The following is a 13,838-nucleotide window of genomic DNA, read 5'->3' as shown; positions in this document are numbered from 1 at the left end:
TTGGTGCATATACTAGTATGAATTAGGAAGAAAGATAACTACCGGAATCATCAGATTAAAGTGATTGATTGAAGAAGGAAACTTCTAAATGTACAGAAAGAAAAGGGGCCGGGTTGAGCCGTCCCTGTGGGAGTATTTGGAGTACCGTAGCGAAGTCGAGGTGTTCCCCACGTAATTTAGGGTGTCGTTTTAGTAATTCTCTACTTTGATGTTCTCTTTCAACTTGGACTCTCTTCTCTAGGTCCTTTGGCGATCTTATCTCATTCTGGTTTGTCCTGATCACAATATTAGCTTGGCCGTGAGGCTGAGCATTGTGGCCTAGTCACCACAACGGGCACCCCAAGCGGCAAAGCCAATGACTTGGCAGCCAAGCTAAATCACAAGTAGATCATCATTAACTACACGCCTCTTATCTCGTATTCACAGACACTTTCAGCCTTTCAAATTATGCCTTGACTCGAACCATCGTTTCCTAAAGCACCGCCACATTTTTGCAGTGAGTCATATGAGCGACAGATCTAGTTATAAATTAACCAACATGATTCCTACACGACACTAAACAATCAACCTAATTTTCGCCTCAGAATAATTTCTGTCAACATATCATCGTCTATTTCCAATATGTCAAGACCTCCAAACAAGATCGAGCGTCAGGGAATAGCGGAAGAAACTCAATCGCTCACGACCAACATCCTCAACACCACCAATGCCTCAAATGAAGCAATCCTATACTCCCGACTCCTCCCAGCCCTCCCAACCTCAGACAACACAACCAAACCCAAACTCTCAATCCAAAACATGGACAGCTTCACAGCAGCCAAGACAATCCTAGACACCAACCCATCCGCCAAAATCGGCGTGTTGAATATGGCCAGTGAAAGGAATCCCGGCGGAGGGTGGCTTCGCGGAGCCCTGGCGCAAGAAGAGGCATTGTGCATGCGAAGTACATTAGCCGCAACACTGTACAAACGATTCTACCCTCTTCCCATCTACGGCGCGATTTGGTCACCTAGCGTAGCGGTATTCAGGGGTGAAATTGGGTCCTGGGGTCGTGTTTACCAACCTGAAGAGATATTTTCGGTGGGTGTTATTAGCATGCCGGCGTTGCGGCGTCCTACTCTAACGGGAGATAAGAAGAGATTTGGTGAGTGGTCCTTAAATGTTGCATTTCTATTTCATTTTTCATTTCTCATTTCTGGGGAAATAGCTCGTCCGCAGGATGTCGACATTCTAAAGAACAAAATGCGACAAATCTTCCGAATTCTTGCCCAGAACAAGATCACACACTGTGTACTTGGTGCAATGGGCTGCGGTGCGTTCCAGAATCCCCCGGCTGAAGTTGCCAGGATCTATAAGGAAGTACTCGAGGAAAGTGAATGGAATGGTCTGTTTGAAGAGATCATGTTTGCTGTTTTGGACACCAGGGGCGAGTCCAATTATACCATCTTCTCGAATACCCTGATCGACACTGTATAGAAGTTTGGAATTGAGCTAGTTCTTCGAAAATAATGCAAATATATCATTTGAAAACCAGTCTGCTCTGTCCCCGACATCCTATCATTCGATGCTTTTCGAAATCAATCTCGTTTATCATGACGAAACAATACGGGCATTGAGCTCGACGCATTCGGGCCCACTTAGGACGACCACCACGGGCCATGCTGAACGGCATCAACTTTGCACTCCAAGTTTGAGCAATGTCCATCATATCTTGCCCTAGGCCACCGTCAAAGAAAATAGATCGATCTTCTGTATCTTCAATGACTCCGCGTGATATTTCCCAGGAGATCCCCCACGTGGTGGTCCGTAGCACGATATTCTTCCATTCACTGAGGAAGGCGAGGCGTGCACTATTGAAGTGGGCAAATGGCCAAAGTCCTCCGCCTCGTTTGCTTTCCAATTGGGCAATCTCCAGTGCTTCGATGATGTTATCGAGCAGTTGATGGAAGTTCCCCGAGTAGTTGATTATGGTGGATAGTGAGAACCACCTGAGACAGCGGTCGGTGCTCAAGAAATCAGTCAATGTCACCAATATCCTCCTAGCCTCATCAAGCATCGGCTCCGAGAGATGTACTAAATGGCGTTCTTGGAGCCTGAGGGCATCCCATAGGCAGTATGTCACTGGGAAATAACATTCAACTGTTGCTTTTTCGATGCGTCAAGGGCCTTGACATACAGGGCAAGTGCCTTTTCCCAGGGGTCTGCGGATGCCGGTTGAGCTGGCAGCCTCGAGCTCGAGGCATTCTGGCCGCGTCTATTGAAGAGTAATGACGACCGTAAACTCATGGTGTTTTGCAAAGCAAGCGGGTTGGACTGAGAGCATAGTCGGCCTGGATGAGGTCCATTTATGATGCTCACTGCTGTCTGCCTTATTCCCAGTCAGCACCAGCCAATCGCTCAGCACTGCCTCGCGACTGATACGAGGAGCGCAGTTGTGGCGTTGCTTGTGCAGATATGGACAACAAGGCCGATGGGAATTACCTGCTGCACCACCAGCTGGCATACCCCACTTTCATTGAGTAGACCATACCAGAAGAGAAAAAATGAGCCTCAAGAGTCAGTCTTAACATCTAAAGAGAGAAGATAAATTACCCCAATTGCAAATTATCTCAAAAGGTAAAGAAGAAATAGCACAAATAGTATTCCCATCCAACCCCAAAGCACAAGAAACCAACAATATCGGAAAAAAAATTGCAAGAAATCAAGTACATTTCGCCACATCCATGTCATGAGAGCATCTAAGTAAGATAAATCGTTGAAGAAAAGGCATTTGCCAAGCGTGAGAAATCTACGCGACCTGCTCCGGGGTGACGCTGCCGTCCGCGAAGTTGGACGCACCAACTGCTAGTTTCTTTGCTTGGAACTTGTCGGCGGATTGGTTGGATATCCGGGTGAGTTCGGTGACGAAGGATTGGCCCCAGAATGCACTTTGTGATCGTTAGTATGAACGAGGATTGCTATTGTAACGGAGAGGGAAAGCATACCTGGTGTATTTGGAGACGTATTTGTCTAGCTTGGCAAAGTTCAGGGCGCGCTGTTCATCGCTCATGGTGACAGCTTCTTGGTAGGCACCAGCCAGCTCTTCCGTATTCCACGGGTTCACAATGATACTACCGTTCAGACTTTGGGCGGCGCCGGCGAACTCGGAGAGGACGAGTACACCGTGTCGCTTCTGCTGAGTTGCAATGTACTCGTACGCGACGAGGTTCATACCGTCGCGAGTGGACGAGACAATGCAGGCATCAGACACGGCATAGAGAGCAATGAGCTCGTCAAAGTTGACGGACTTGTGGAGGAAATGAATCGGCATAAACTCGACGGTGCCGAATTTCCCGTTAATACGGCCGACCAATTCATTAACCACAGCCCGCAGGTTCTGATACTCTTCCACATCCTGGCGACTCGGCACCGCCACCTGCACCAGGACCACTTTACCAACCCACTCCGGGTGGTCGCTGAGGAAGACCTCCAGCGCATGCAGCTTCTGGGGCACACCCTTGATGTAGTCTAGACGGTCAACACCCACCATGAGCTTGACGCCCTGGAACTTCTGTTCCAGCATAGCGATGCGCTTTTGCACCTTTTCCTTCTTGAGTCCCTCCTTGAACTTCTCGGGGTCGATACCAATCGGGAAAGCGCCGCAGGTAATAATCTTGCCCTGGAATTCAATTCCATTGGGCGTCGTTGCAAGGCCCCTAGTTTCATTAGTCAATACCGCTTCGCAATTTCCCCGAATAACATGCCAACTCACAGTAGACGCGAGCAACTGCTCAAGAAATGCCGGGTGTAGTCATAAGTGTGGAAACCAATCAGGTCACAATGCAAAACTCCCAGCAGAAGCTCATTGCGAACGGGCAGAATGCGGTAGATCTCACTACTGGGGAACGGAGTGTGCAGGAAGAAACCAATCTTGACGTTCTGCTTGCTATCACCGATCTCTTCCCGGAGCATCTCTGGAAGCAGCATGAGATGGTAGTCGTGGACCCAGATCAGATCTCCATCCATGACTTCTTTGGCGATGGCTTTGGCAAATAGCCGGTTGGCTTCCTTGTAAGCGTCCCAGGCCGACTCGTCGAATGTAATTTCACCGGGGTGGTAGTGGAACAAGGGCCAGAGAATAGAATCTGTAGATCCACGAGAAAAGTCCGGGGTTAGCAGTGTCCTCCACTAGCGTCCATTGAACCCGATCAAGAACAACTCACTCGAAAACCCATTGTAGTGACGATCAGCGAGGTCATCATCGATAAACACCGGAACTGCGCCGTATTCCTCCTTCAAGCGCTGCTTGACCACTGGGATCTCTGCCTCGGGCACCTCTAGTCCGGGCCAGCCGTACCACTGAAAAGTCGTCGACTTGGACAATCCACTCAATCCACTCACCAGTCCACCCGAGGACATGGAGAAGTCATATTTGCCATCTTCGGAGCGCTTAATGGTAATTGGGAGACGATTGGAAACGAGCAGCAGACGGGCCTCGTTCTGCTTGGGTTCTTCGAGCGACGGCATGGCGGGCGGAGACAACGCGGGGACAAGCAGCGAAGCGACGGGCCGACACGACGAAAGAAGCGGAGTCAATGCGGAGACGAGATAGGTGTCAAGGATGCAAGATAGATGAGCGAAGTAAATACAAACGGAAGAACTCCCTACAGCGTAGACCGAAGGCCTGTCATTTAGCAAACGCCGCAGTTCAGTTTTGTTGCCCCGCCACTGGGCAAGACGATGAGGGAAGAAGAAAACGAGGCTGACTCACTGAATTGGAAACCCTTGACCGATCAGGTTGGAAAACACCACAACCAAACCAGCAATCTCTTTTGCCCACACAAAACAAACCAAAGGGGAGAGGGGGAGGTGATAGAAACAAGACGTCGGGATGTTGAGAGAGCCAGCAGCAAGGGCGGGGGGAGTGGGAAGAAGAGCCCGAGTGAGGTCAGCGTTTCCCCCCAAATTTCTTGGAACAAGCTACTGTGGAGCTCCTCAATAGCGCTCACATCAGGGCTGGAGAGGGACGAGGAAGACGAAAAGAAGAGAAACAGAAACAGAAACAAGACCGGGTGGGACCTTGTACCTGGGTACTAGCACTGTATTGGGATGGACTGTAGACCCCGGTCTATCTCACGTTCGCCCACGAAGCGTCCAGAGGAGTTTGTCTGCTGGTTGGAATCGCCGATCCGCGATTTTTAACGTTTTAGCGCTGGCCCTTTCCCCTCTTTTGCATTCTCGCCTTGTCCTACTGGAGCTGGAGCTCTTGGGACTCTACTCATTATTCTTAGTTCCTGCTACCAGTACTCGATCGAGTGTTCAAGACGAAGTATTCAACTATCGCCAACCTGATTTGGATTCACCACCTTCCCGGGATTCGCTGGCCGGTCAAGCCGTCTCAAACAACCACTTCACCAGCCACTTAATATCTCAATCGGAGTCATGATTGGGTCCTTGTCAACCCAGCCAGTCGGCGACAGTCCTGCGACCAGAATCAAGGGACTTGGCGGTGGAAACGACAACAGAATGACTGCTCGCTGACGTCTTTATGTCGATGGGGCACCCGCGATCTTACGTAACCAATGGCCTGATTGTATGGGACTAATTGGATGTATGCTTAACATAGCCCGATAGAAAAGTAGTCGATATATCAGTATATACAACCAGTCCACCCCTAACAACATCATCACAACGCACTCCTCTCCCCAACCAACCTCCACCCCCCATTCTCCTCCTGCACCGTCCTCCCCTCCCCCTCCAACTTAGCCAACACCAGCGCCACCCCATGCGACGCCGGCAAATGCAAATTCTCCGGCACCCCAACATAAATCCGCTTCACCAGCTCCAGCGGCGTCCACGCCTGTCGGCGCTCAGGCTCGGGTTCCCCAGGTGCCACGTCCAACTTTCCATACCGCAGCACGCGCAGCACCTCGTCCTCGCGCTGTTGCCGGTGCTGGATGTACTCGGCAATGCGGGCAGTTGCGTTTTCCAGCACCACGCCGTGGCCGGGATACCCCCGGCCCTGGACGCGGTCGCGCATGCGGTGGAGACTGGCTAGGTAGACTTTTAGGTCTTCGAAGACGGCGGTGCCGTGGCCGAGGACGTCTGTGGGGGAGTTAGTACTAGTACTCTGGACCCGTCTCGCGATATCTTAATGCCATGATAGACGCATCGTAGATGAGAGAGAGAGAACCGGGGTAGGCAGGGAGAAGGGACTTGGACTTGAACGTGGACTCGTCACGTACTATCACCCGTGAATATCGCATCCTCCTCCTCCAACACAAAAGCCATATGATCCTCCGTATGACCGGGCGTGAACAGGGCTTTCAGCGTAGCCCCCTCCACACTAAAGACCTGCCCATCCTTGATATCGGCATATGCATCTTCCGGCTGATGATGGTGCTTGAATACTTGAGCATCGGGGCAGAGCCGCTTCAGATCAGGCAGGCCGCCGACGTGATCGCCGTGCCAGTGGGTGAGGAGGGCTTGGTGCACGGTGGCTTTTTCGTCAGAGAGGACGGTTTGTAGCTGTTTGGCCCAGGCTGGTTCGCCTTGGCCGGTATCGATGAGGATGCGTTGGTAGCCGCGGCCGATGAGGTATGTGTTGGTTCCTGGGATGATTGAGTATGTAGCACAGATGAAAGGGTGCTTGGTGGAAGGACTACATACCTTGTAAAGTGAACTATACGCCAAAAGTCAAGCCATGGTGCCTGTCGTTAGCCATTCGTTCTACTACTCATCTCCGATCTGCTTCATATCTGGCGGTAATGCGCACCTTTCCCGGGTTTCCGCCCAGAATTCGTATCACTGACGCACTCAGGCGCTCAACTTCCGGGAGGGCCACGAGCTGCGTCGCCATCTTTGCGAGATGCTCTACCGATTGTAGACCCAAGCACCCCGCTTATCACTGGACGAGCGGACAGAAGGATCGGTTTGGCGGCCAAGTCCCAGCAATATAACCGGGCCTAAATTGGCGGGGAAGAAGTCGACAGGAGGAGCGATCGGGGTATATCTCAACACACTCGTTACTCGTTATTGATAAAGTAGTTTAGCGGAGTAGAACGGGTTCTCCGTATCCCTGACAAGGGCTATATATGCCTTGTACGGTAATCACGGAATCTGCAAATCCGATTGCGCCGTAGTTTTGTCGTCTACCTGCGTCAAGTCGATCGTCTTTCCGCGGGGCAGAGACGGGCCTCGGCAGATTAGCTCAGCCTGCGCTCTTGTCCCTCGGAAGATGGACTACAATACTCAAGTCCACTCTGTTAGAGCATTTACTCTACAATGTACATTTCTACAGACTACCATACCAAAACATAGGTAGAACACAAGGAAATAGTGTATGCATGCTATCCAGAAAGACATACGGAAACAATGTAGTGAGAAAATCAGATAGTGATATCCATTGAGCCCACCCAAAAAGTAATCGGGAATCCAACGCGAGGCCTGAGGCCGGAAAAGACAAAAAGATCATAAATTTTTCCCAGAGCACAACTCCTCATACCCGGCTCGAAAGAGGGACAGACATGCACACACACACACACACACACACACACATATGAACGGTTGCAGTGGCATGCCGCCCTACTCAATGCCCCCTTCAATACCCCCTCCAAGTGAGATAGTGAGGTGGCAGGAACCACTCTGCTCTCTTTCTCGGGTCGCTAAACACATCAAGAGAACGTAGTTTACACGGGATAAGCGACTCCAGTCGAAGCCGAACCCTGAAGAACTTTCAAAAGAACACCAAGGCAAAGAAAACATCACACATCAACTAAAAGGCAGATTTCCCCAAGAGTAGAAGGAAATCTTTCTATTTAGTTGGCGGACTTGCGGGCCATGGTGTTCAGGGCAGAACCGTCGAGGAACCACTCAATCTGGGACTCGTTGAAGGTGTGGCTGAGGGAGATGTCGAAGGCCTTGCTGCCATCGGCGGGGTGAACACGGAGGGTCATGGGCTTGCCAACGGCGAGCTCAGTGCACATCAGGTCAACCTTGTCATCGGGGCGGATCTTGTCGTAGTCGGCAGGGTCGGTGAAGGTCAGGGGCAGCATACCCTGCTTCTTCAGGTTGGTCTCGTGGATACGAGCGAAGGAGCGGGTGATGACGGCCAGACCACCGAGATGACGGGGCTCCAGAGCGGCGTGCTCACGGGAAGAACCCTCACCGTAGTTCCAGTCACCAATGACAACCCACTGGATGCCGCGGGCCTTGTAGTCACGGGCAGTGGCGGGGACGGCATCGTACTTGCCGGTGAAGGCGTTCTTGACCTTGTTGGCCTCGCCGTTCTCCTCGTTGATGGCACCGATCAGCATGTTGTTGGAGATGTTGTCCAGGTGGCCACGGTACTTCAACCAGGGACCGGCCATGGAGATGTGGTCAGTGGTGGTCTTGCCCTGGCACTTGATCAGGATGGGGATGTTCTCGGCGTTCTTGCCGTCCCACTTGGGGAAACCGGCAAGGAGCTGGAGACGGTCACTGGTGGGGGAGACAGCAACGTTGACGGAGCTGCGGTCGGCAGGGGGAGCCTGGTAGGTGTTCTGGCCGGGGTCGTAGCCACGCTCGGGCAGACCGTCACCGGAGGGAGCCTTGAGCATGAACTCGTTACCGTTGGCATCCTTCAGCTTATCGGTGAGGGGGTTGAAGTTGAGGGTACCGGCGACGGTCATGGCGACGACAATGTCGGGGGAGGCGACGAAGGCGTGGGTGGCAGGGTTGGCGTCGTTACGGCCAGTGAAGTTACGGTTGTAAGAAGAGATGATGGAGTTGGCCTCGCCCTTCTTGACATCCTTGCGGTCCCACTGACCAATGCAAGGACCGCAGGCGTTGGCAAGGATAACACCGCCGTACTCCTCCATGGTGGCCATCTGGCCGTCACGCTCGATGGTAGCGCGGATCTGCTCGGAACCAGGGGTGATGGTGAACAGAGACTTGGACTTGAGGCCGTGGTCGAGAGCATCGCGGGCGATGGAAGCGGAACGGGACATATCCTCGTAGGAGGAGTTGGTGCAAGAACCGATCAGGCCGACCTTGAGCTCCTCGGGCCACTTGTTGGTCTTGACAGCCTCCTTGAACTGAGAGATGGGGGTGGCAAGATCGGGGGTGAAGGGACCGTTGATGTAGGGCTCGAGCTCAGACAGGTTGATCTCAACCAGCTGGTCGTACTCGGCACCCTCGTCCTCACGGAGCTGAGCGGCGTACTCACGAGAGAAGTCACCAATGTGCTGACGCTTGGTGGCCTTCAGGTAGTCGTACATGCGGTCGTTGAAGGGGAACATGGAGGTGGTGGCACCAATCTCGGCACCCATGTTACAGATGGTACCCATACCAGTGCAAGACAGGGAGTTGACACCGGGACCGTGGTACTCAATGATAGCGCCAGTACCACCCTTGACGGTCAGGAGACCGGCAACCTTCAGGATGATATCCTTAGGGGTGGTCCAGCCAGACATCTGGCCAGTGAGGCGGACACCAATGACCTTGGGGGCCTTCAGCTCCCAGGGGAGACCGGCCATGACGTCGACGGCGTCAGCACCACCGACACCGATAGCGGCCATACCGAGACCACCGGCGTTGGGGGTGTGAGAGTCAGTACCGATCATCAGACCACCGGGGAAAGCGTAGTTCTCCATGACGATCTGGTGAATGATACCGGAACCGGGCTTCCAGAAACCGATGTTGTACTTGGCAGTGGCGGAGGCAAGGAAGTCGTAGACCTCCTTGTTGATGTCGTTGGCACGGGCCAAATCCTTCTCACCACCAACCTGGGCCTCAATCAAGTGGTCACAGTGGACGGTGGTGGGGGTCTGGACGGAGGGCATGCCAGCGGACATGAACTGGAGGATAGCCATCTGGGCAGTGGCGTCCTGGCAAGCAACACGGTCGGGGCGGAGCTTGAGGTAGGAGGTACCACGCTCGATGTCCTGACCGTGGGGGTCGTCAAGGTGAGAGTACAGGACCTTCTCGGCGTAGGTGAGAGGGCGCTGCAGACGAGCACGAACAATCTCGAGGTTCTCGGACATCTTCTTGTAGTTGATGAAGTTGCCCTTCTCGTGGTTGGTCATCTCGACCTTCTTGTCAAGAGGGTCATTGTTGATGGTAGCGAAGGCCCGAGATCCGTTGAGCTAGAAGAGTCATGTTAGTTGATGTCATATGCATCTTTTCGTCATGCCTATGGCTTCTCCCCAGGTACGCAGGGGAGCTTCGCCCGCTGACGCCTTTTCGCAATGCGAAGATTCTAGGTTGCTGCTTACAAGACGGAACTTAGGGGCCTGCGAAGAACACAATCATGTTAGTTTCACTGCGAATCAGGCAATTTTGGCCTCGGGAGGGAGTTTTGAAGCGAGCAATGCACTGCAGACATCGCCCACTGCTAAGCCGAGGATGCAGGGCTGAGAGCTTACCAGCGCACCGGCACGCGCAAGCCGAGTGGAGATCATGATGGATAGCTCTCTCTAAAATGAGGCAGCACAATGCATCCAAAGAAAGCAACCACCTTCACCTGTGGAAGCAATAAAGAGTGGAGAGTGGAAGGGAAGAGAAGGAGAAGAAAAAAGGGAAGCTTGGTGGTTTTGAGTGGGCGAGAGAATTCGACTGGGACCGAAGAGCCGTAACCGCTGTTACCATGGCGATACGCTCATACGGTACTGTTACATACTGCCCGACCTCCGCATGCAACACTGAGAAGAGGCTGGGGTAGATGGAGTGAGATGGTGGCTTCTGCTCTCGCTCAATAATAATGTAGCTGATACAGTAATTGGGAGATCAATTGGTATAGCTCGTGAAATCCTGCTGGTAGTCCTCTGCTTCAGTCTTACCATTATATTGAAGCTCCTCGAATGCTATAACATCGTCTCAACTTTCCATGTGAGAGTCGCTGGGCATCCCAAGTGTCCCGTAATGGCAATACACGGCATGTGACGGGGGTGAGGGCGGCCACCAATCACGAAGTTTGTAATTACAGGCTTGGGGGGGACACTTGGCCAAGGAAACGTATCCTTCGGGCCAAAGGCAGAAAAGAAGCATGGTCAATGCGGGCTTGGGTCCTCAGACTGTTTATCCTTTATCCGCACAGCTCAAGGACCTTCGCATGTGGGCTTTCATGATGGGCCCTGTGCCCATCTCCGCCCGAATGGCCATTGGATCTTGTTTTGGCTCTTCTAATTACATGGAAACATGCTAGAGCATCACCACTCATTAGTATCGAATATAATATTTCATATCATAATCTCAAGCAGCACAGGCCGTTGCTCCTTAGAGGTTGGCCCGCAACAAGCCCCGGAGCAACATGCCGCGATGCAAACGTCATAAAATACCAATCTTACCAGCCATACCATGCCCCGTGAGCCGGTGACGAAACCGAACGAGCCGAGGCGTGCCGACTGCTGCTCCCGCCCGCTGCGGCCAGCGTGGTCGGCCGCCAATCAGACCCGAGGCGTTTCGAAATGCTTTCACGGCCCACAAACCGGCGCGGAAATTTCACTCCAAAACCTCGTCCATTGTCTCGTCCCAGCTCCTCCCCGTGCTCCACTCCGCCCGAGTATTACTCCGGAATCGGCGATAACAGCCTTTTTTTCTTCGTCTTCATTTTTCGATACTAGCAGCGCGGAACGAAAGCCGGGCCTAACACAAGATGGGTGCTCTCAGAAGAGTCAAGAACAAGCGTCGCACGAGGTACAATCCTTCAACTACAGTCTGATACCCATAACAGGGGTGCTAACCCTCTGCGCAGAGACTACGACCAGGTCCTCGCCGACATCGATTCGCCTCACCATCTCTCGCAGTACAAGGCGACCAAGGATGCAGAGGATCTGCCTGGCTTGGGACAGCACTATTGCACCGAATGCTCGAAATGGTTTGAGAGCGAGTACAACCTGAAGGCGCACACCAAGGGCAAGAACCACAAGCGCAGGTGAGCCTTCACATCCCGTTTGCCGATATGTCCTTTCTTGAGCAACCTCGCTGACCAGCCGATCTTCACCCACAGAGTCCGTATCCTGCGCGAAGAGCCTCACAGCCAGAAGATCGCCGAAGCTGCCGTTGGATTGGGAGTTGCAGACAACGTTAAGCGATCGGAGGACGACAACGTGGAAATGAAAGACTGAGCTGGACCTCGAGTTGCCACCACAAAAACCGTCAGGGACACGCCATTTTTCCTGGCTGTCCTCTCGCTTGGTCTGGATTCAAGCATTCAAAAGTCCCCAAAAGTATTGACGTCGATAATGTTACGATTCTCATGTCCACAAACGCGCGACTCTGATTTTCCTGCATGTTTGGTGGATACTCACGTGAGGCATTTCTTGATATTGCCGGTTCTCGGCGGTCTACCGCTCAGCCGGTTTGCGGGCCCACGGTTTGAAATCGCCGGTTCTCGGTAGTCCCCACGGGCTACGGACATCAGGGCGAAATTTATCCCCCCTTACAAGCAATCCTCCGCAATAGAAATCCCTCAATACCAAATAAAGCTAACCGCAATTGGGTTTCCGGTCTATATTCATTGCTTGGCTCCTCCCGCTGTCTGGTTTTTGGACTCCGTACTCCGTACTCCTTCCTGTACACATCTATATATGATCCGTGACTGGCACAGGCACACTCGCATTGTTGAAGCTCTTCATTAGCCATTCGTAGCAAGCCCACTGCACTTCTATTAGCCTTGAACTGTTCCAAAAGTACTGCACATATCACTACTTACCTGAACAGCGTTCACAATAAACGCTCGAATGCTGCAGATCCCGAGGCCCCGATAAAAGGCGCCCATGCCCTCGGCCCGGTAGACCTCTCGGGCCATCTGGAAGGAATTCAGCGTCGCCCGGGGCTGCCGTAGAAGGTTTTGGTTCTCGTTGGGTGTATGTGCAAAAGAATGGTCAGCCATCGTTTGCGCCTGCAGTCTTGTCTTGACCATGTCCAGTGGGAAGACCGAACCCCAAGTGACAATGCCAGCAATGCCACCGCAGAGGAGAATCTTCATAGCAGCCTGGTGAGGCGTTTCATTCTCAGCTGTGATAAAGCGTTTGCAAAGCTCATATGACCAGAAACTAAGGGTGATCGCATGTCAGCGAATATATATCTCCACATACAATGTGGGACGCGGGGGACAAGGCCTTTCATACTAAAAACCATAACCAATTGAATCTCGTGCACTGGTAATCGCTCCTCCGTAGTAAAGGCCCCTCCAGCCTCGATTACGATATATATCCTTCGCAACTGTCCAGGACGACACCTCTGGGCGCGAGTCCAGCTGTGCTCTGCACTTGATGAACTCCGTCGGAGAGGAAATCGTCCAGCTGGCAAGACCGCCTGCGGCACCAGCAATCCAGATCTTATATACAGGCACACCACCAGGGTTCGTGGGGTCTGTAATGCTGCTGTCCATAGCCATCAATGACCGATTGTAGGCCACGAAGAGCAGCGCATTGAGGGCTCCATATCCCAGAATTGGAGCAGCCGCGCCTGTTACCGCAATCAACACAGCTCTTCGTCAACTCGTAACAAAACGAATGAATGATATCAAAGTCTCACAAACCTCGTACGAGTGAGCTCGCTTTCTCGAAGCGGCTCAGTTGTGATTGGGCAGATGCATCTCTTGAATGGCCTGCCTGCAGTCGGACCTTGATCACATCTAGCGGATTCCCAATTATAATCCCTAGGGCACCGCTAAGGTAGCCAGCCCAGAAATCCGATGACATTGAGCCTCGATATGTGACGAATGTGCAGTCCCGCTTGCCAATCTCCCCAGCTTTCCATGGCGGGGTGACCCGGAGGTCACGTGGGGCCGCGGCACTTTGGTGTTGCAGGCAGACGCGAGGCAGGAACGCGTCGGTGGCAACCACTTCAACAACGACCATTTTCTTTTGGACAGG

At 52.7% G+C, this 13,838-nt stretch overlaps 6 protein-coding genes across 6 annotated transcripts; 2 read left to right on the top strand and 4 right to left on the bottom strand.

Moving 5' to 3' along the window:
• Nucleotides 1-621: 621 nt before the first annotated feature.
• On the top strand, nt 622-1,476 carry N7458_005649 (uncharacterized protein; the record flags this gene model as incomplete). Its single annotated transcript, XM_056909031.1, has 1 exon — nt 622-1,476. The coding sequence occupies one exon, from the start codon at nt 622-624 to the stop codon at nt 1,474-1,476; it is 855 nt and encodes a 284-aa protein (XP_056767649.1).
• Nucleotides 1,477-2,788: 1,312 nt separating this feature from the next.
• N7458_005648 (glycosyltransferase family 20 protein) lies at nt 2,789-4,506 on the bottom strand (the record flags this gene model as incomplete). The annotated part of the gene is made up of 4 exons (XM_056909030.1): nt 2,789-2,927; nt 2,985-3,695; nt 3,752-4,124; nt 4,203-4,506. 4 exons carry the CDS (start codon nt 4,504-4,506, stop codon nt 2,789-2,791), a joined length of 1,527 nt encoding a protein of 508 aa, XP_056767648.1.
• Nucleotides 4,507-5,665: 1,159 nt separating this feature from the next.
• N7458_005647 (uncharacterized protein) lies at nt 5,666-6,838 on the bottom strand (the record flags this gene model as incomplete). The annotated part of the gene is made up of 4 exons (XM_056909029.1): nt 5,666-6,084; nt 6,225-6,590; nt 6,649-6,661; nt 6,755-6,838. The coding sequence occupies 4 exons, from the start codon at nt 6,836-6,838 to the stop codon at nt 5,666-5,668; spliced, it is 882 nt and encodes a 293-aa protein (XP_056767647.1).
• A 958-nt stretch (nt 6,839-7,796) lies between these two features.
• acoA (aconitate hydratase ACO1) lies at nt 7,797-10,434 on the bottom strand (the record flags this gene model as incomplete). The annotated part of the gene is made up of 3 exons (XM_056909028.1): nt 10,383-10,434; nt 10,233-10,250; nt 7,797-10,103 (listed from the first exon to the last, which is right to left on the bottom strand). Exons 1-3 carry the CDS (start codon nt 10,416-10,418, stop codon nt 7,797-7,799), a joined length of 2,361 nt encoding a protein of 786 aa, XP_056767646.1. The 5' UTR covers nt 10,419-10,434.
• A 1,177-nt stretch (nt 10,435-11,611) lies between these two features.
• N7458_005645 (putative C2H2 finger domain protein) lies at nt 11,612-12,083 on the top strand (the record flags this gene model as incomplete). Its single annotated transcript, XM_056909027.1, has 3 exons — nt 11,612-11,652; nt 11,711-11,890; nt 11,966-12,083. The coding sequence occupies 3 exons, from the start codon at nt 11,612-11,614 to the stop codon at nt 12,081-12,083; spliced, it is 339 nt and encodes a 112-aa protein (XP_056767645.1).
• A 450-nt stretch (nt 12,084-12,533) lies between these two features.
• On the bottom strand, nt 12,534-13,823 carry N7458_005644 (uncharacterized protein; the record flags this gene model as incomplete). The annotated part of the gene is made up of 4 exons (XM_056909026.1): nt 12,534-12,614; nt 12,671-13,013; nt 13,089-13,428; nt 13,502-13,823. 4 exons carry the CDS (start codon nt 13,821-13,823, stop codon nt 12,540-12,542), a joined length of 1,080 nt encoding a protein of 359 aa, XP_056767644.1. The 3' UTR covers nt 12,534-12,539.
• Between the last annotated feature and the right edge of the window lie 15 nt (nt 13,824-13,838).

This window comes from Penicillium daleae, assembly GCF_028827525.1.
Source record: "Penicillium daleae strain IBT 16125 chromosome Unknown utg000005l_segment0_segment0, whole genome shotgun sequence".
NCBI classification, from domain to species: domain Eukaryota; kingdom Fungi; phylum Ascomycota; class Eurotiomycetes; order Eurotiales; family Aspergillaceae; genus Penicillium; species Penicillium daleae.
Note: the sequence above shows the minus strand (reverse complement) of the source record. Positions and strands in the feature narration are given on the sequence as shown.